This window comes from Heterodontus francisci, chromosome 17 (genome assembly GCF_036365525.1).
Source record: "Heterodontus francisci isolate sHetFra1 chromosome 17, sHetFra1.hap1, whole genome shotgun sequence".
In the NCBI taxonomy this organism is placed as follows: domain Eukaryota; kingdom Metazoa; phylum Chordata; class Chondrichthyes; order Heterodontiformes; family Heterodontidae; genus Heterodontus; species Heterodontus francisci.
In genome coordinates this window covers 34,279,141-34,301,368 of record NC_090387.1, presented here as the reverse complement: position 1 = coordinate 34,301,368, position 22,228 = coordinate 34,279,141, and the positions used below count along the sequence as shown (strand labels likewise).

At 42.8% G+C, this 22,228-nt stretch overlaps 1 protein-coding gene across 2 annotated transcripts in view; it reads left to right on the top strand.

Moving 5' to 3' along the window:
• Nucleotides 1–22,228, top strand: part of LOC137378830 (mitochondrial inner membrane m-AAA protease component AFG3L1-like) — a 75,419-nt gene that overhangs the window by 41,314 nt on the left and 11,877 nt on the right. Inside the window, exons 11-17 of one of the 2 annotated variants that reach the window (XM_068049249.1) lie at nucleotides 7,981–8,088; nucleotides 9,255–9,320; nucleotides 9,751–9,876; nucleotides 10,518–10,628; nucleotides 15,086–15,201; nucleotides 16,172–16,372; nucleotides 21,831–22,025. In XM_068049249.1, the coding sequence (XP_067905350.1) occupies nucleotides 7,981–8,088; nucleotides 9,255–9,320; nucleotides 9,751–9,876; nucleotides 10,518–10,628; nucleotides 15,086–15,201; nucleotides 16,172–16,372; nucleotides 21,831–22,025 (923 nt within the window). The remainder of the gene's footprint in view (nucleotides 1–7,980; nucleotides 8,089–9,254; nucleotides 9,321–9,750; nucleotides 9,877–10,517; nucleotides 10,629–15,085; nucleotides 15,202–16,171; nucleotides 16,373–21,830; nucleotides 22,026–22,228) is intronic. The other variant, XM_068049250.1, reaches the window with a different exon arrangement.

Below are 22,228 nucleotides of genomic sequence, written 5' to 3'. Positions count from 1 at the left end.
TTAGATTCGAACAATTTACTCACCACTGAGGTCAGACTGACCAGCATATAATTATTTGGCCTATCCCTCACACCCTTTTTAAACAAGGGTACAACGTTCGCAGACCTCCAGTCGTCTGGTAACTCTCTTGTATCTAGTGAGGATTTGAAGATGATCCTCAGCGCATCCGCTATTTCCTCCCTGGATTCTTTTAACAACCTGGGATGCCATCCATCCGGCCCTGGCCCCTCTCATTATGCTTATTGTATCTAATATTTCACACTCTTCCTTTAACTACAATGTCTGCATCAACTTTGTGAAGACAGAGATAAAAAACTAATTAAGAACCCTGCCCACATCTTCTGCATTCATGCATAAGTTCCCTTGTACATCTCTGATCGGCCCTACCCTTCCCTTAGTTATCCTCTTGCTCTTAATGTACTGATAAAACATCTTAGAGTTTTCCTTGATTTTTACCTGCCAATAATTTTTCATGTCCCCACTTTGCTTTTCTAATTTTCTTTTTTACTTCACCCCTGCACTTTCTATACTTCTCTAGGCCTTCTAAAGTATTAAGATTGTATGTATCATGGGCTTTAAAAAATGTACAATGAAAATTAAGAACATAGGTAAAGCAATATATAAGAATGATTTATGGTTTTCACTGTAGAATGTAATCCCCAAAATGACAAAAATTCCAGAATGCTATCCTTGGCTCAGATTCAGAAGGTTGTAAGTTCCACTCCAGAAACTTAAGCACGTAACATAGTTAACACTTCAGTCCAGTCCTGAGAGAGTCCTGTTCTATCAGAGGTGTTGCATTTAGATGAGATGTTAAACTCTCAGGTGAACGCAAAAGAACCCACAATGCTATTCGAAGAAGAGCTGGGGAAATTCTTCCAGTGTCCTGGCCAACATTTATCCATTAACCAACACCTTTTTAAAAAAAGACACAATCTGGTTATTTCGTTCATTGCTGTTTGTGGGAGCTTGTGTGCAAATTGCCTTCCACATTTCTTACATTAGCAAGTGACTACACTTTAAAAGTACTTAATTGGCTGTAAAGCACTTTAGGGTGTCCTGAGGTCATAAAAGGAGATATGTAAATGAATTTTCTTTATTTCGTGAACATTCTTGCACATCCTGTAAATTTTACACTTCTAACACTTTGCCCAATCACACTTTTTTGTTAATGCCCCTATTATAAAACAGTGTATTCTTTGATTTACAGTGAGCATTACACAGGAGAACTGCTAGTGTGATTAAAAAATTAACTTTACTTTTAAAAGTCCATATAAATCAGTAACCCCAATAATTTATTACACAGTATAACCTCTCTGTTTCTTACCAAACTCTGTATCCTCGAATTCACAGTGTGTAGTGACATGGAATTGAGCGAGTCTATGAGTGGTATTTTATGGGGCCTGTAAGAGCAGGAAATGTGGCGAGCGACTTAATAAGGCGGGAGTCTAAATTTCGTTTTCCCAACGGCAAATTGACAGTCAGTGATCAAGTCAACAGCGTCTTTATGGCGGGTTGGTCCTTATGTCATCCCGTTTAATACATTTGCATGCCATGAATACTCATTAGCTTATAATTATTTGTAATTAAGTTCTACCTTCCAGATTAACTGAGAGGCATATGGAAATCTCGTGGCACACGCTTCACGATCGTTCAAAGGTGCCGTGCACAGTCGGCTTTGTGCCGTTCTGTCCGAGGTCAGCGGTTTACTTTGTTGAACTCAGCAGCACAAGGAAGGGCAACTGGAGAATGGCAGTTTGGCTGGAGGCTCGGGAACGGCAAGGGCGAAATGGGTGGGGGGGTTAGGTGAACGAAGGAGTGGCAGAGGGATCCAAGGGATAACTGAGGATGGGATCAGGTGAACGGGGGAGTGAAGTGGGAAGGGCCTGGCGTCCTGGATATGGGGGTTAGGGAGGCACAGTCAAGGTAAGGAAAATGAGGGGCTGAAGTGGAGGGGTCCTGTGGGTCAAACTTGGGATGCTGACTGGCAGAGGGAATGATCACAATCACCGGGGGAGTCTGATTTGGTAGGGGGTGGCAGCTCCAATCTGAGGTTGGGAGTAAGCAAAGGTCTCGTAGGGTAAGTCAGGGGATCTAACAAAAACTCTAAGGATAATGCGGGGAGGGTCTAGTATCAGAGGGATTGTGGACAAGGATGGGTGTAGGCTCGGGAGAGAGAGGGCACATCCAGTTGGACGGTGACAGAGTCCAAAGTAATGGGGTGTGGTTGCAGGGTTAAATAGGGAAGGAGTAAGGTGGTGTTGGGAGGGTCAAGGGTAATGGGGACAAGCGTGAGGGTGATGGGTCACAGCCTTGAGCTGAAAGCTCGCACGCACCATATGCTCAGAATGTCTCAAGACGCATGTAGGGCTGCAAGGATTGCAGATCGAATTGGGAGGAGGCTAGAATGGGGTGGGTGGAGTTGTCTGTGTGGACAATGGGAGGAGTCTAGCAACTCACAGCTCTTCAATTTATGGATGAAAAGAATGGACAAGCATGTTTTCATTTCACTGTCTGCCTTTTGCACACAGTTATATTGTTGGAATCACATAGGTCTCATACACCCAATATTCTCGGAAGCAGGAGGAGAGGATGCTACTGAGGAGGACTTTTGCTGTTCAGCAACTGATGCTCCAGCACCAGCAGTTGGCAGCACCAGATTGGGAGGCTGGTCAGTTATGAAACCAGCCAGGGCAGGCACCATGGAAGATGGGCACTGGCGCATCACTGCATACTCAGGATAAGAACTCAGTTTCTGCAGATGTTGGAGAGACAGTGCCAGAGACGACTGAGGCTGTCCCTGGAAGTGGTCACTGCGAGAGGTGAGATTGTACAGTAAGATCTGTAGCCACGTGGATCTTGCGGCAAACCTCATGCCAGTGTCCCTCAAGGTGACTGTGGCTCAGTTTATTTGCCAGCGTTGCTTTCCAGAGCTCCACGGGCAACATTTGGGGCATTTCACAGGCTGCCACACACAGGTACATAAAGGAGGTGACCAATGCCCTCTTCCGTCGTCCGAATGATTTTTTTTTTATATACTACTCCACAGATGATGACGACCAGGTGGTAAGGAAATTGAGTTTCAGGGCCATCAGTCCTTTTCCCAGAGTGCAAGGGGTAATCGACTGCACTCACATGGTCATTAGAATTACTTGGGACCAGTCAGCGGCATTTGTGAATCGCAAGGAATTTCACAGTGTAAACATGCATCTGCTCTGCGACCACAGGCAATGAATCATATAGGTCTGTGATCATTTCCCAGGGAGCTGGCATGATGCTTTCATTCTGCGCAACTCTAAGCGTCCAGAGCTCTTTGATGCCCCAGACCAGGTTGACGGCAAGATCCTGAGTGACGATGGCTAGCCCCTGCAGATACCGTTCATGACACGAGTGAGGCACCCCCAGCGCGCAGCAGGATAGCGGTGCAATGCAGCTTATGCCTCCAGCAGAGCCATCATGGAACACAAAATTGGCGTGCTAAAAATGTGCTTCCATTGCCTTGACTGCTCTGGAGGGGCTCTGCATTACACACCACAGAGGGTATGATGATTAGTCGTGGTTTGATGTGTACTGCACAATGTGGCTATGCTACGCGAGGAACTGCAGCAACAGGACAAGCAGGAGGAGCAGCACTCATCCTCGGATGCAGATGATTAGGGTCTGCCTGAGGAGCAGACCAAGAATGTGTATCATGCTTTACTGGATGCCAGGGCCATGGAGAGATGGTAACAGGAAACCAGGGACAACCTCATATGCAATAGATTCGCCCAAGAGTAAGGCAACTAAATGACCATTTTCCCCTCGCTGGAACTCCATTGGCTGCCTGGGTTATAGACCAACTGCTGCCAGCCTCCCTGGTAGTTATTTTCAAACTTGCATCCAATGCCACCTTGAATAGCATAGGGAGCAGAGCTTTGTCAGACACATTCGCTATTAAATACTAGTACAGAGGACATGTGTGTCAAACTCAGATGTACATCAGTCAGCCTACCATGACAGAGAAAACAGATCCTACACCATCGTTACAGACCTTTCAGTGCATCTACACTATTTTAATTATCCCCGTTGAGATTACTCTTGGACAGTCTCCTCAACATTGCACAAAAGGGAGCACCAGCTGAGCCTGCATGATCAACTGTGTCCCACAGGCTGGCGAGTACAAAACTGGACATTACCATGAACATTCATTAAAATTTGATTGCTGACAGTTAACATTTTTACTTCCACATGAAAGGCAATGTTCCTATCTCCTCTGTAACCATCAAGGCATGCCAGTACGTTTAGCTCTCCGACTAAGCCAGTCCAAACAATTAAAGATGATGCACACATGAATAATTTGAAAAAGATATATTGTGAAATATTTACATGACAAATCAAGTTGAAAAACACCCGCTACACCTTAGTGCTCGCAATAGCTCTTATATTTGTGCCTACGGTCGCTAGGAGCCAGAAGCTGAGATGGAGGCGTCTGCTCAGTGTGCTGCCCCATTGGCTTTGATGACTCTGGCGGGCATCCTCGGGTGATCCAAGGCCTTGAGGGCTCTGGCCTAATGGGGGGGTCTCCTGCACTGGTGCAGGGGCATATTCCGTGGCCTCGCCTACTGGAGGTAATGGGGTCAGTGTTGGAGAGAATAAGGATAGGCAACTCGCCCTGGGGGTGTCTGAGACGATGGCCCCAGGGCAGTTGGCAAGCATTCCTCATCCATCTGGGTGCGCAAAGGAACCTGTCTGTCTCCTTGAAGTAGCGGCACCTGGAGGGAGGTCCATGTCCCATGTCCCTCGTCCCCCACTCGCCTAGCCGCTGCTGCACTGAGCCCATGACTAGAGCGATGGAATGTAGGTCAGAGTGCATATGGGTCAAGTCATCTACCTGGCTCTCCATGGCAGTCGCCAACCTCTCCATAAACAAAAGATGTGCTCACATGGCAGAACTCATGGCATGCATGGACTTGTCCATTACTTGTGCAAAGCTGCACATGTCCTCTGGCATCTCCGAGATTTGTTCCCCTACCTTTTGCTGCATGTCCAGCAGGCTTCTTATGGCCATTAACAGAGGCCCATCATCAGCATGGGTCTCAGCAGGGGCCTGGTCCCCAGCAGTCCTCTGAGTGTCAGGGGACCCATCTATCACTATCTCTGTCTGTTGCTCTGTGACCTTGGTCAAACGTGTCTGGTTTGTGCTCATCAGATTGTGACCCCGATTCTAAACATGACCCCTCCGCGGCCCATTGGATGTAACTGCACTGGCGGAGGTTGATGAAGAGGCATGTGATGGTGCATCCTCTGGGACAGTGGTGTCATTGTCCCCGGAGGTGGAGTTTTCAGGCTCCTCCTGTGGTTGTGGCCTGGTCCTGAGATTGTGATGAAATGCAGTAGAGAACAAACAGAACCACATTAAGGTTCATAACAGAATGAGAGCTACACATTTCCTCGCATTCCACCAGTGCGCCTATATGCCATCACCAGGTTGAATGATTTCTATGCTTACACCTGGCTTTTCCAGCCTCATCATCTTTTACTGCTCGTCCTCCCTCCTCTCCTGTGAGCTGCAGAGCCTCTTCTCCTGCACGCGTGAGAAGCCTCCGGTCTGGAACACCACCTTCTGTCTTGACTTCTCTCTCTCATTATGTTTCAGCTTATCCTGCATAACACAGCATAACAAAATAAACAAGAGTTATTTACATGTCAAATGACAGATAACTCAATTGTCATGTGACACTGAGGCTGATCACCCATTCACATGCCTGGCATACCTGCCCACTCACAAATATAAATTGTTGTTCGCCCCACGAGAGACCCTTTGGCACGATATGAGCCTCACACTTACCCTGGCAGTTTGGAGCAGGTCACTGACCCATTTCCTACACTGCACCTACGTTCTCATATGCACCCCATGGTTGCTCACTTCCTGTGCCACCTCGGTCCAGGTCACCTTGGTCAGGCAGGAGGGTTTTTTTGGTGTCATTTGAGGGGAAAAAAACACCACCTGCCTTTCCCTAACGGCCTGGAGGCGAACCTGCAGAGAGTATTGCTGAACCACAGGGCCAGTCTATGTCTGCTCACAGACATTGGACATGATGGGGGGAGGTCAATAACAAATAATAAGGAAATGAATGATGGGAGAAGAAATTTTATTGGAGTTGAGAAACAAGATCTGTTGTACGGAAAAAATAAAGAAATGACTTGACGTAAGGAGTTGGACCGAACGTTCTGGCCATGATGCAGAGCCTCCCTGTTTTTCCAGGCGGCTCTTTTATGGCCCGGCCCTACCTTCTGCGTTGTTAACTGACGGTGGCTTTCACCAATAAAAAGTTTCCTCTGCCATGTGATCGTACGTGTCTCCCGTGCCTGCCTCCGGCCCTTTACATTTTAATATTAATTGCATGGGAACTGGCTCCCAACACAAAAGCGTAAGCGCCACCCGCTTCCGCCTTCGGGAACGGTGCACCAGGGATAAAATACCGCTTTCTATGTACGTGAGACACACCTTGCATTTGCTATCACACTTCTATGTGTAAATTTTGTGTGCACTTAAAACTGTTAAAGCCAAAACTTGTAAACGACAGGAATTTTTTCCATCAAGAGAAAGTACTTTGTTGGCTCGGGATTCAGAATGTCATTGGCCTCAAGTCAACCTTGGGAGTCAAATTTACAAAGAAAATCAGTCAGACCATGAATAGACCTGTTCATCTAAGAGTAATCAGAAAGTAATTAATTTCAAGAGAAACACCCATGCACTTTAGTATACCAGTTTTCTCCGATACATTAGCCACTTGCAAATTGGGAGTCTAGATGTGGTGAGTTGCATTTCTGACTAGTAAATTAAAACATGAGGGCGGCACAGTGGCGCAGTGGTTAGCACCGCAGCCTCACAGCTCCAGGGACCCGGGTTCGATTCTGGGTCCTGCCTGTGTGGAGTTTGCAAGTTCTCCCTGTGTCTGCGTGGGTTTTCTCCGGGTGCTCCGGTTTCCTCCCACAAGCCAAAAGACTTGCAGGTTGATAGGTAAATTGGCCATTATAAATTGTCACTAGTATAGGTAGGTGGTAGGGAAATATAGGGACAGGTGGGGATGTTTGGTAGGAATATGGGATTAGTGTAGAATTAGTATAAATGGGTGGTTGATGTTCGGCACAGACTCGGTGGGCCGAAGGGCCTGTTTCAGTACTGTATCTCTAATCTAAAATCTAATCATGAGTAACCAACATCGTTGAGCATGTGATTTCAATACTTATGTTCGCATAGTCGATTCATGTATATTTTAACCATTTTGTGCATTTGTTCGTAAAGTGGGGAGATGAAAAGTGGGGTGTGCCAGTGTATTTGACCAATGTGTGTGCTTTACTTCTTTGGTTGCCGCATATTGGTTATCTGCTAAAATGGTGTGTAACATTGACATCATTGACACCACCAGCAACATTGAATGGAGAGGAGAGCTCGACCAATCAAAATATTAGCTCTAGACCAGCAAAACCAAGGAAGCCCAACCAGTAATGAGCTTGAACGGGATATGTCATTGCAAAGGGCAAGCAACATTCAACCCTATCCTGGATGGAGGGCAAGCTGTGTCTGCCACATCTTATGAAAGAAAAATAATAAAAGTTTGATTATGCTTGCTAATGGATAGAATTATCACAAAGATTGGTAGTAACAGCAGAATTTTCTGAATAGATCTTTTAGAGAGCTGGCTGACTGCAGCAGTGGAGTCTCCAATCTAAAACAGTTGAGAATGGGCAAAAATCGGCTAAAAATTTCATGAATAGGGAAGTTCAGTGTGCCATTGTGGAAAATGACAAGCCACTTTGCCTCTTGTACACAAAATTGTTGAGAATTTGAAGAAATATTTTGAACATGTGGATTCTAGATTTGACAGAAAAATTTCAATCTAATGACAGAGCTAGATTGTCTATATTCTCTATCAATATTAGTACCGTATTTATATTTGTAACTACCTGTTAACATTTTAATTTTTATTCCTTTAGGGTTTAATACGAGCACCAATGTTGTTGTTCTGGCAGGAACAAATCGACCTGATATCCTTGACCCAGCACTGATGAGACCTGGACGATTTGATAGACAAATTTATATTGGTAAGTTGACAGCTAATAAATTATGCAGCCAACAAAGTTTATGATTCACTGTGTGAGATGCCAGAAGGTGGATAAAGATCTAATTATTTTGGTAGACATTTTTCTCCAGTAGCTGAGTATGATTAAAATTCCTAACTTTTCATGATTTAAACTATATTAGAACCGTCATGCCACAGCGCCACTTACCTGTTTGTATATTTTAAATGGATGCAGTATCAATATATGGGGTAGTGTTTTTGCTTATTTATGCTAGTTTTGCACCCAGATTCGAGCACAATCGGCTGAACCAGTGCAAAAGATTGAAGAATTTTAAACGTGAGTTATGCCCAAAAACACTACATTTGTGCTTTCTTCAATCTTTTATGGTGGTTCATGATTTAATTTGCCCGAGTCTGGCCCTGCTCACAAAATTGGCCATGTCCCAGGTCGAAATTGCAAGAATCTGCCGTTTCTGGAAGGCTCTTCAAATTCGATCTGCTTATTTCTATTTTCTATTTCTCAACCTTGTAAATGCAGGATAGTGATGGTCCTTGGTGATGGTGAGCTCTGATGGCTCATTTCCTTAGGTGCACAGGCACATTTTAAGAGTTTTTTCATAACAAGAATAATTAATTTACTGAGAATTTGACTAGTGTACACCAATAAAGCTATTAAATGGTTCAGTGTAATTTTTTTTAAAAAGTCATTTTCAGTTATTCTGAATTTGGTTACTCACAAGTGAAGGATTGGACTTGGATTGGATAAACCCATTTTCAACTGTATGCACAAGGTTATCACTTGAATATATCAAGGAATACTTTGGAGAAAAAAAGAAATAATTGCAATCTATTACACTTCCTGATTGGTTCAGGGAAGATTTTGTTTGTAATTATGCAAGCACATTTTGGGCACAATTTCTCGATTGCACCAAAAACAGAAACTTAACCCCATGAAGTTCATCTTTTTTTTTATAAAGTCTTTCACATGCAATATAAATTGACTTGATGAGTCTTGTTTAAGAACCATGTATTAATGGGTGAGTCGGTGTTTCCTGCTATTAACCTTGAAAGTACAAGACAGTAATTAGGAAACTTAAAAAGTGAACTGTAAATGCCTATACTAAAGTCTTAGACAACACCAGGAGATCTTTCACAAAATAAGAAAAATTATATTGTTTCTTATAATAGGATCGCTAATATATGACCCAAGAATGTTTGAGTTGCTCAGTCTTACCTCCTTTGGAATTAAACCAGGTATCAGATGATTGTTTCTTAAACTGTCTTGGGTTCTGTTTTCCCACATCAAGGTTATAATTTTTCCCTCATTGTCATAGGAATTCAATTTTCCAATTTTGCACAACCAATAGGATGGTCGCATATGAATATTTAAAAGGAGATGATGTGTTGCATTTATATCACAACTAGATTAATTTAAATTTGTGTCACAGATGGGATCCTTGCCACTGTCTATTGTTTCAAATTAAACAGTTGATCCTACTAAAATTAAAATAGGAACAAAAAATATGTAATGTGTCTCATTTGCTCAGTCAGAAAATAATGGTATGTAATATTTCACAGGAGTTATTTGACGTTGGAATCTATAGCATATATATTTACTGTGAAATTAGCCAGTTTCATGGTAATTTATCTAAACCTTGGCTTGATGTTTTGTTTTGACTTGCAGGTCCTCCTGATATCAAAGGACGAGCATCCATTTTCAAGGTTCACCTGAGTCCGTTGAAAATGAATCCTAGTATCAGTAAGGAAACATTGGCACGTAAACTGGCTGCACTCACTCCTGGGTTCACTGGTGAGTCCCAGAAAAAGATAGTGAACTCAATTATATTGCTGATCTTGTGTAGTGTAGAGCTAGTTACCAAATTTATAACCAAGCCCTTATGTATGTAGTCCCCAGGTATTCATGAGACAAAGTAAGTTGAATGAGTTGCAGTTTAAACCATTACAAGAGTTTGAAAAAAGAATTTGTCACTGTAAAGCTAAGGTATTTGGCAGACATTGACTCATGGCCATTATTTAGATAGACTTCGTGATTTGTGGGCTTGCATGCTATTATTGCACTTCTGGAATTTATGCTTAAATCCATGTCTCAGACAGATGAGATTTAGACCTCCCAGTTGGGTACCTATCTGAAATTAGATTGGGTAGCCTTAAACAAGTTCTTAGTAACACAGAACCTGATGATTTGTTACTAAATTGTCAAGTCTCTATCAGAGTCCTGTGAGGAGAGATCTCACATTGGTAAGATTGGGCCAGTGCAGAAGTAGTTTAATCTTGCATCTGATTCATAATCTACATAGCCTTGGAGAGCTTAATGCTGGCACTTGGTAGAAAAAAAGGCATATTTCATTCCCTAATGCGCAAACGCCCATCATCTAGAAAATAATTATTTTACAATTTGTATCAGAAACTGATGCAGCATATTCTTTTCAGGTGCTGATATTGCCAATGTATGTAACGAAGCTGCTCTAATTGCTGCTCGTCATTTAAATGAAACGATTCAAGTGAAGCACTTTGAACAGGCAATAGAACGTGTGATTGGAGGTGAGGTCTACTTGACGTGTGTTTACTGTGTTTAGCATCCCATGTTTGGATCTGCTTATTTCTATTTTCTATTTCTCAACCTTGTAAATGCAGGATAGTGATAGTGAGCTCTGATGGCACTTTCACTGGTTGCAGCTGTAAGCAAGTTATGAACTTTGAAAGAGTACTTGGAGCTTCCACTGCTGATGAAATATTCTGTTTATTCCATGCTTGTATAGCTTTTGGTAAAAGTACAAATGGATCTTTTAAATTCAGGATTCTTTGCTGCTCCCAATTCTTTCTGTGCTTGTGAAAAATCAACACAATTTATATCTGTGTGAAATGAATGATCTTTCTTTCACCCATAGAAGTGTGGGCATGAAGGCAAAATCTGTTTCTTAAGATAAAGTTGCATACAGATAGTAATGATCTAGGCAAGTCTGTCTTGCTGTTTCTTTGTATCTGTGTCACTCTTACAAAGGTTGCTGACCAGGCAATATTTCCCTCACTCAAGCATGTAAAATGCATTACTATCTAATAGATATTGAAGTTTTCACAGATGCATTGTTCAATTCACTGCTCTAGTTTTTCCATTATAGCAGGTCGAGTAAAGTAAGGGATCATTGTATGTTAGCAGGAAGCCAGATGCATGTGTATGTCACCATGGTTAAATAACCCTCTGATTTTGCATCGAATTACATAGAATGTACAGCACAGAAATTGGCCATTCGGCCCATCTAGTCAGTGCTGGTGTCTATAATCCACACCAGTCAAGTCCCATTCTATCTACCTCATCTCAGCCTTTCAGCATATCTATTGTAGCACAATCACTTAAATTGATCTTCAACATGTATACATGAATTTTAATCAAATCAATACTTTACTGTTTAATGTCTATCTACAGAAAAAGTACCTTCCTAGAGTTTATTATAGTCAAGTTTCTTTCTTTCAAGATACAGTAACATTGGTATATCGGCTGATGGGGTTTAGAGTCATTCTATTGAGAGCTAAATGCACATGAACAGTGTTACGACCAGGTGAGAAAGGGGTCTAGGGTTCCCTCTCAGCTTTCACCTGGTCTTACCGTAACAGGGTTTAATTTTAAACACACCGTTGTTTTTTTTAGCTCCCCCTGAGTGAATCTTTGTTCACTAGCTTCCAATTATATCGCAAAGAAACTAGCCAAATAGGTTTTCTTAACTTTAAAGGAAAAAAGTTGAACTTTATTAAACTTAAACTCTAATTCGGATACGCCTACGGATATGCGACACGCCCACGCTAGCATGCATACACGATACACACATACAGATAGAGACACAAAAGAGCAGAAGAAATAAAGTGGAAAAGTTTGAGGCAATATCTGAAGATGGTTTTGGTTACTGTTCTTCGAGCTCGCTGTAAAGTCCTTAATTGTAGATAGGTCTTGCTTTTCGTTGGGGCCCAGTTTAGACTTTTTTTTAGAGATACAGCACTGAAACAGGCCCTTCAGCCCACCGAGTCTGTGCTGACCATCAACCATCCTTTTATACTAATCCTACACTAATCCCATATTCCTACCAGATCCCCACCTGTCCCTATATTTCCCTACCACCTACCTATACTAGGGGCAATTTATAATGGCCAATTTACCCACCAACCTGCAAGTCTTTTGGCTTGTGGGAGGAAACCGGAGCACCCGGAGAAAACCCACGCAGACACAGGGAGAACTTGCAAACTCCACACAGGCAGTTCCCAGAATTGAACCCGGGTCGCTGGAGCTGTGAGGCTGCGGTGCTAACCACTGCGCCACTGTGCCGCCCAGTATTATTCTTAAACCTTGTTCGATGTAGCAGACTTTGCTCTCTTGAAGTTCATGTGTCCTCAGGGGTCCAGAGGCTTGTGAGAAAGAGATGGGAGCAGACAGGAGAGATCTTCTCACTCCAGGAGCAAACAATCTTTCTGCAATTCAAAAACTCTCTGGCTAGTTCAAAAAACCCTGGACCAGCCAGTTAGTCATGTGACCAGTTGGTTTACCCAGTCCTGGCTTTTGTGGATTGTATCACCTTAGCCGTCTCAGGAATGCTCTTCCTTACACCTTCAATGTCTGGTGATCAAAATCCATTGTAGGTTGAATGTGTCAGGGAACGGGCCTTTTGTCTCCACAAGCACTGTCTGTTAGTATGCAAATGTTTTTCAGCTAAGTGTCTGGCAGCCCTTCTTCCCAGCAAGTTTAAAATCAATGTTCATATGACAAAATTCTTGGCAGGTGGGGGGCTGCATGACAACACGTTGCTACTTTTAATCTTTTAATGCCAGTAAGATTTGACTTTAGTTCTATAGAAAAGACTCCCTATAATGATGCTGTGTAATAGCATGTTTTTCTTTTGAAGCACATTATAATTTAAAGGTACTTGTTTCTGAGATTCTGTTTACAGTCTATCTGTATGATAGATATGCTTCCTTGGGGTTATAGGCTCTTTCTTTTCTGAGTAATCCCGCAGTGACTAATTCAACTGAGAATTCAAAATCAGATATAGAAAGCAACCATGACAGTTACAAATGTGGGAACATATAATGCAAAGTACAAGACTTCAGCAACAAGGGTCATATATATGTCCAAAGCCTCAGAATGGGACAGAGCTAAACGTCAAAAGCCACACCTGGGCTTCAGAGTACCTATAAACAGTGCCATGGGATGGGCGTGCAGGGAACAGATTTATTAGTAACTACAAATTTCTATGATTGCTTATAACCATTTTATTTTTGGCTCTGCTTTTTTGAAACCTAAAGTTTACTTTGGCTGCCCTGGTAATCTTTGCAATGTCAGACTATTTCTTGTCTTTAAATAGCAGGTGTGTTGTATGCAATAGTATCTTCCAATAATACCTAATTGTCAGAGGAGAAAGCAAAGAGTCGACTATGCAGAGATTGATCGAGGTCCAGGGAGGTGTGTAGCAGCCTCAGTTCTTGCTCCTCTGCTAATGTGCAGTAAGCAGTGAGAATAAACCCAAAGGCGAAGAGCAATGAAGTGCAGGGAGCCAGGGGAGGGTGAAAAGTTAATCCACATGCTCAGTGCAGGCAAGGAAGCTCATCTGAGGGACAACTGTAGAGAAGTAAGGAATGTTCAAGATCAGGAGAAGTAGTGGGAGCTTGAGGAGTCAGGGCAGCAAAGGATGACTGATGATCTCTGTAGGATGAATGGCCATAGGATGCAAGTGAAAAGCTGCAAAGCAGAGCTCATTCAACACTAAGGGAGCAGAGTCCAAAACATGGTGGGAACTAGTAAGAACAGATAAAATCTTTCTCAGCGTAGTGTAAAATTCCTAGTAGAGAGCAGCAGATATCCCAAAGAAGCAAGACATGTACTGGAATAAAGCCAGTTCAACAGAGAAGAACGTCTTGGTAGAAAGCAGCAGGGAAGGTGGAAGTCGTAGTAAAGCCCAGAATCCAACAGAAAAATGGACGTTGGCTCAAGAGAAGGCACATTTTTGTCCGGGTGCCCAGATGGCAGCAGAGTAAAGCTGAGAAGCCAGTATGCACTGAAGCACAGTTCTGAAGCTCAGCAGGTAACAGCAGCAGTGGGAGGATGGATGGCAACTGTAGGCTAGAAGAGATTACCTTAAACTTGAGGCAGTTGAGTGCAGAATAAAGTCACAGCAACCAGGGCATACAGTGTAGTCCAGGAGTGGAGTGTAGTCCTGATGACAGAGGAGCCCAGGTGACTGGAAAATCAAGTGTGGGTGGATTTCCAGCTGTTGGGGGAAAAAAGCACAGTAAAAACATGTGACAAGGAGGATGGGCAATGTGCTGTGCACAGGTAGCTATAAACTTATAGTTGGACCTTATAGATTGAACTATTAGGGCAGGGAATTTTAAGCAGTGGAGGAGAAGGGAATGAGGATGATGTGGGGATAGGTGCTGATGAATGGCCATAGATAGAATTGCAAAGGAGAGCTTGCCGGCCCGGAAGCCATCTTAGATTGTGAAGTAGTCATTTTATAATTCCTACACCCGGTGTCCCTTTGTAATTAAAAATGTTTTCTGAATTTTATTTTTGTATCTATAGATACTTCTGCGTATGTGATGAATATACTGCCCTAGTTAAGCAATTTCTAAATGTACATTAACAACTTGCATTTATATAATGTAACCTTGATACCACCCATGCCTTTTTACTGCAATGGTCTCTCACGGCCAAGACCTCTGACCACTTTATTGTATACCTCAGCACTCTCATTGACATGCTTGAAACAAGTCTGTCTTTTCTCGATTCACATAGTGTCAAAATTTATATAAGGTTAAATTGTATCACGCTGAAATTGTTTAAGCATTTACCTCTCTGACCATTATACTATTTGAAGTTTTGATTTGGAAAGTACAATAGAGGGGGAGAGGAGAGGATACATGGAACATCTAAACCTAGATTTCACTGAACAATTCGTCTGTTTGAATCTGCATGTTTCTTTTGCTAATCATTTCCCCCTCATATTTCACTGTAGGATTAGAGAAAAAAACCCAGGTCTTGCAACCTAATGAGAAAAAGACTGTTGCCTATCATGAGGCTGGACATGCAGTTGTTGGCTGGTTCCTGGAACATGCAGACCCTCTGCTTAAGGTAAGGAATGAACATATCTATGTTTGGAAGAGAAATAGAGTGCATGATAAGTATGCATTAAATATTTTGACATTGAATAGGATGTGAGACCTCAGTAGCACAGTGCAGCAGAAGTAGTAATCTGTGCAATTGGCTGGTTTTACACTGATTTAGCCAGAAGTTGTTAATCCCAGACTGCTTAATAGAGGCACTAAATGGAACAGATTGATTCTTTCAAATAGGTAGAAGAATTTGAGGAACAATCTGATACAGGAGAACTAAAACAAAGAAAATGGATTATAAAAACAAGTGGTAAACTGAGAGGGAATGTAATAGCACTGTTTTTCGCAATAAGATTCTCAAAGGAGTTTCTAATAATTGTTGTAGCATAAGCCAAATGGCCCTTTTTATACCACAACAACCCAGAAAGAAGATAAATAGGTAATTTTATGACTTTCTACTCGTGGGAAGGAGCTTCAGCATTCATTTTAATAGTAAAAAAGCAAGGCATGGACTTGTAAAATTACCCCAAGGAGCATCATCGATGTACAATGCATAATACCAATCCTTTTGGAAACATTAAACTGTTTCATTTCTGAATTATATGCTCTTCTCATTTTATTGAATTCAGATTGTGATTGCACTAAACCTATTCTGGTGCAATTGGTAGTTAGAAAAATACAGAACAATTTCTTTTCCCCATATTTATTTTTAATCTATTTTTCATCACCAAGAAAGCTTTCAAGGAAATAAATTTCTATTCACGTATACTGCTGATACCTTATGGTGAAACTAAAGGTATAGAAGAATCCTAAAGGGAAGGCATTATTGAGGTAGAGTTTTCTTTTTAGGTGTATTGAGGGTTTTTGATGCACTTCAACTGTTGAGCTAGGTATAGCATAAATTCTAGGTCAAATTTAATGCAGATTCACAATGTTTTATATTGAAATTTATAAATATCTATATGTGTGGTGTGTAACTCTTTCTGCAGGTGTCTATTATACCTCGTGGGAAAGGCCTTGGCTATGCGCAGTACTTGCCCAAAGAGCAGTATCTTTACACAAAAGAGCAGCTTTTCGATCGCATGTGCATGATGCTTGGTGGCCGAGTGGCCGAGCAGATATTTTTTGATCGCATCACAACTGGTGCTCAGGACGATCTGAAAAAAATCACACAGAGTGCTTATGCCCAGGTAAATCCTCATTCATATCTAATTATCATCTCAATTGTTTTGTTGCAGTTGGGAATGTGTTAACTCCAACACTTGGATAGCCATCCAAAAGACCAGAGTTTGAATCCCAGCTTAGCCTGCAGTTCACTCAGGGGTTTCTCCATTTTGAAATGAGTCACTTGCAGAAAAAGTGCTCGCTTCTTGCACAGAAACAACTGTTTCTCGTGGGGCAACCAAAGAAGCATGTTGGCTATTTGCATAATGTACTTGCCTCCTGACGGGGTAGAGCCTATGGAAACATGTTTACAAGTTGTATTAATGCCAACATTTTTTTTTCCATATGTGGTGGTGGCATTTTGTAAAATTCTTTTCCTCACTGAATGCAGCTATGGTTAGAAGTGTATAACTGACCCAGTAGGATGTCTCATAATTGAGATGCCATTTTATTTTTAACCAAACTTAATAGTTTTACTTTGGCATAAATTTTTTGAGCTCAGTATATTTTAATTTCATATAGATGCTATTTAAGAGAGAAACATCTTCAACATTTGCAATGTGCACTATATTTAAGTTTTCAATTTAGTAATCATTCCTGCCCTACCCTGAGCTTGTTTCCAAAATGTCCTCTCACCCTCTGCCTTGAATGGCTCCTCACCCAAGCGACTTCAATCTCCCTCTTGGCTCCCCTTCCATTCTGCTCTGAATTAGTTGCCATTTTGATCTCTCTAAACCTGTCCCTCCATATACACTTTCATACTCAGATTCACAGCCATCCCCCTAACCTTGCCATCACCTTTGGCATTGATCACCAACTGGTATCTCCAACCACTCCTCAAAACCCGCAACCCCTGACCCTTCTTCCTTTTATATCCACCCCAGAAAAAACTCTTTTTCAGGTTGCTTACAGCTCCTTACTGTCTAGCTTTTGGCCCTCCATTTGCCACTACCAATCATCTCATCAAATTCATCTGCTTTTCCCATTCCAAGTTCACCTCCAGCAACAAATGTGCTGAGCTTGTAGCTTTCTTCATCTCCAAGCAAGAGATCATGCAGCAATCTTCCCCTGCCTCTTCCCCTTGGCCACTGAACTCAACCTTTATATCCTCTATCCTGTACTACTCTAAGCCTGAGCCCATGTCTTTCCCCTTCTCTCTCTGTCACATTCTCTTGTGTTCTGTTTCTCTCTTGTGCACGCTCTTGTTTATCCCTCATGTCCCCCCACATTCTTAAGGCTCATTTCATCCATGAGACGTACCTCTTGCTCCCTTGATCACATTCCCACTAAAATCCTGATTACCCAACCTTCCTTCTTAGCTCCCATTTTTGCTAATTATTATAAGTGGTTCCCTCCCTTTAGGCACTGTCCCATACCTTTAAAAACCATTATTGTCATCCCATCATCCCTGACATCTTTATCTTCGCGAACAACCCTTCCCTCTCCAACCTTCTTAAAATGTGTTTTTATCTCCTGATCCACACCTGATTCTCCCACAATTCCTTTTGGTTGAATCCTTCAAATTATGGCCCCTCCCACATCACTGATTTAGCCCTAAAGAAAACTACACAGCATTCTGTTAATGTGACCATTCTTCATTATCACTCCTTGTCCTCTCAGACCTCTGCAGCTTTTGACACAGTCAACCTTCAAAGTCTCTCCTTTGTTATCAGCTCAGTACAACTGCTCTTGTTTGGTTCCCCTCTTATCCATCAAATCATAACCAACTATCAATGACTTCTCTTCCTATCCCACCATCATCACCTCAAGAATCCTTGCCTATCAAGCTGTAGCCAGAAATTGTAAAAGCTTCTCTTATGGTGCCCACACCTTTACTTCTTGGTGACCTCACCTGCATGCGTGGGGTCAGCTTCCACATGTACGCTGATGGCACGCAGCACTACCTTTTCACTGCTTCTTGGCAATTACTTGCCCAACGTCCAGTCTTAGATTACCTAAGATAGTGGGAAGACCAAAATCATGTCTTGAGCTTCCATGGCACCCTACATGCCTTCTAAGTTTGCTCCATTCCCTTCCTAAAGATGGTATCATCATTCAATTGTCTGAAATTTGTTTAGTAGCCATTGGTATGGATGTCTCAGTAAAGTACTTTTAGAACATAGAACAGCACAGTACAGGCCTTTCGGCCCACGATGTTGTGCCGAACCTTTAACCTACTCTAGGATCAAACTACCTACATACCCTTCATACTACTATCATCCATGTACCTATCCAAGAGTCGCTTAAATGTCCCTAATGTATCTGCTTCTACTACCACCGCTGGCAGCGCATTCCACGCACCCACCACTCTCTGTGTAAAGAACCTACCTCTGACATCTCCCCGAAACCTTCCTCCAATCACCTTAAAATTATGCCCCCTGGTGATAGCCCTTTCCGCCCTGGGAAAAAGTCTCTGACTATCCACTCTATCTATGCCTCTCATCATCTTGTACCCCTCTATCAAGTCACCTCCTTCGCTCCAAAGAGAAAAGCCCTAGCTCCCGCAATCTTTCTTCGTAGAACATGCCCTCCAGTCCAGGCAGCATCCTGGTAAATCTCCTCTGCACCCTCTCTAAAGCTTCCACATCCTTCCTATAATGAGGCGACCAGAACGGAACACAATATTCCAAGTGTGGTTTAACCAGGGCTTTATAGAGCTGCAGCATAACCTCGTGGCTCTTAAACTCAATCCCCCTGTTAATGAAAGCCAACACACCATACGCTTTCTTAACAACCCTATCAACTTGGGTGGCAACTTTGAGCGATCTATGGACATGGACCCCAAGATCCCTCTGTTCCTCCACACTACCAAGAATCCTGTCTTTAAGCCTGTATTCTGCATTCAAATTCGACCTTCCAAAATGAATCACTTCACACTTTTCCAGGTTGAACTCCATCTGCCACTTCTCAGCCCAGCTCTGCATCCTGTCAATGTCCCGTTGCAACCTACAACAGCCTTCCACACTATCCACAACTCCAGCAACCTTCGTGTCATCGGCAAACTTGCTAACCCAGCCTTCCACTTCCTCATCCAAGTCATTTATAAAAATCACAAAGAGCAGAGGTCCCAGAACAGATCCCTGCGGGACACCACTGGTCACCGAGCTCCGTGCTGAATACTTTCCATCTACTAGCACCCTCTGTCTTCTATGGGCCAGCCTATTCTGTATCCAGACAGCCACCTTTCCCTGTATCCCATGCCTCCTTACTTTCTGAATGAGCCTACCATGGGGAACCTTATCAAACGCCTTGCTAAAATCCATATACACCACATCCACTGCTCTTCCTTCATCAATGTGTTTTGTCACATCTTCAAAGAATTCAATAAGGCTTGTGAGGCATGACCTGCCCCTCACAAAGCCATGCTGACTGTCTCTAATCAAACTATGCTTTTCCAAATAATCATAAATCCTGTCTCTCAGAATCCTCTCCAATAATTTGCCCACTACCGACGTAAGACTGACTGGTCTATAATTCCCAGGGTTATCCCTATTCCCTTTCTTGAACAAGGGAATAACATTTGCCACCCTCCAATCATCTGGTACTACTCCAGTGGACAGTGAGGACGCAAAGATCATCGCCAAAGGTGCGGCAATCTCTTCCCTCGCTTCCCGTAATATCCTTGGGTATATCCCGTCTGGCCCCGGGGACTTATCTATCCTCATGTCTTTCAAAATTTCCAGCACATCCTCCCTCTTAACATCAACCTGTTCGAGCATATCAGCCTGTTTCACGCTGTCCTCACAAACGACCAGGTCCCTCTCACTAGTGAATACTGAAGCAAAGTATTCATTTAGGACCTCCCCTACCTCCTCCGACTCCAGGCACAAGTTCCCTCCACTATCCCTGATCGGCCCTACCCTCACTCTGGCCATCCTCTTGTTCCTCACATAAGTGTAGAACGCCTTGGGATTTTCCTTAATCCTACCCGCCAAGACTTTTTCATGTCCCCTTCTAGCTCTCCTAAGTCCATTCTTCAGTTCCTTCCTGGCTACCTTGTAACCCTCTAGAGCCCTGTCTGATCCTTGCTTCCTCAACCTTAAGTAAGCTTCCTTCTTCCTCTTGACTAGCTGTTCCACATCTCTTGTCATCCAAGGTTCCTTCACCCTACCATCCCTTCCTTGCCTCATCGGGACAAACCTATCCAGCAGTCGCAGCAAGTGCTCCCTAAACAACCTCCACATTTCTGTCGTGCATTTCCCTGAGAACATCTGTTCCCAATTTATGCTCCCCAGTTCCTGCCTAATAGCATTGTAATTTCCCCTCCCCCAATTAAATATTTTCCCATCCCGTCTGCTCCTGTCTCTCTCCATGACTATAGTAAAGGTCAGGGAGTTGTGATCACTATCCCGAAATGCTCTCCCATCGAGAGATCTGCCACCTGGCCTGGTTCGTTGCCAAGCACCAAATCCAACATAGCCTCCCTCTAGTCGGCCTATCTACATATTGAGTCAGGAAACCTTCCTGGACACACCTGACAAAAACTGCTCCATCCAAACTATTTGCACTAAGGAGGTTCCAATCAATCTCAGGGAAGTTGAAGTCATCCATGACAACAACCCAGTTACTTCTGCACCTTTCCAAAATCTGCCTCCCAATCTGTTCCTCCGTGTCTCTGTTGCTATTGGGGGGTCTATAGAAAACTCCCAATAAAGTGACTGCTCCTTTCCTGTTTCTGACTTCCACCCATAATGACTCAGCAGACAAACCCTCCTCGACGACCTCCCTTTCTGCAGCTGTGATACTATCCCTGAGTAGCAAAGCCACTCCCCCACCTCTTTTACCTCCATCCCTATTCCTTTTGAAAAATCTAAACCCCGGAACATCCAACATCCATTCCTGCCCCTGTGATATCCAAGTCTCCGTAATGGCCACAACATCGTAGCTCCAAGTACTGATCCATGCTCTAAGTTCATCACCCTTATTCCTGACACTTCTTGCATTAAAATAGACACACTTCAACCCATCATACTGGCTGCAACTTTGCCCTGTCAACTGTCTAACCTTCCTCACAGACTCTCTGCACACTTTTGGAAGAGTAGTAGTAGTTTGTGGGTATTCTAGTATCTCAGCAAGGATCTCCAAAGAGTTTTTCTGTTTAATGAGGCCAGCACTTAATGTTGACTCTTGTATAATGAGAAGAAAAAAAGCGAAAGTCCTGCTCTTATGTGCATGCACTTAGTCTTACTCAGTTATGTTATTAATTATTTAGAGAATCAGCACAGTAGTAAATAACTCGTTACAGAATCCTGTAAGTGGTAGACTTGATCTGTGAATGTTTATCCCTATGATTATGCATAGTTATCAAGTATCGTGAAACTGATACAAGAGCTCTGCATCTAATCAGCTAGCTCAGCAGAAACTGGAAATTGAGCCTCGTCACTTCTGCCCTGCTTGGCTCAGCTATTTAATTTGTGTCCTCACGATTGGGGAGTTCTGATCTGTTTTTATTAATTCTCTGTTTTCTTTTCCCCCATTTGTCAGATTGTTCAGTTTGGTATGAGTGAAAAACTTGGGCAAGTGTCCTTTGACCTTCCACGTCAGGGTGATACAGTTGTTGAAAAGCCATACAGTGAGGTCACAGCACAGATTATTGATGAAGAAGTTCGGGCTCTTATTGGTACAGCAAACCAGAGAACCCTGGCGTTACTGAGAGAGAAGCGATTGGAAGTTGAAAAAGTAAGTGATCATATTGTTACTGGAGTATCATCTTTGCACAACCAGACTTCCTCCTTCACAATGCATTATAGTTTCCATTGTTCACCAGTCAGAAAACCATTGTTTTCTTTTGAAAACTCCTAAATCCCAAAGGATTACTTAGAAATAGCGTCCTGCCATTCCGTGCTTCTTACACTAATGATTGCTCAGTCAACATCCACTCA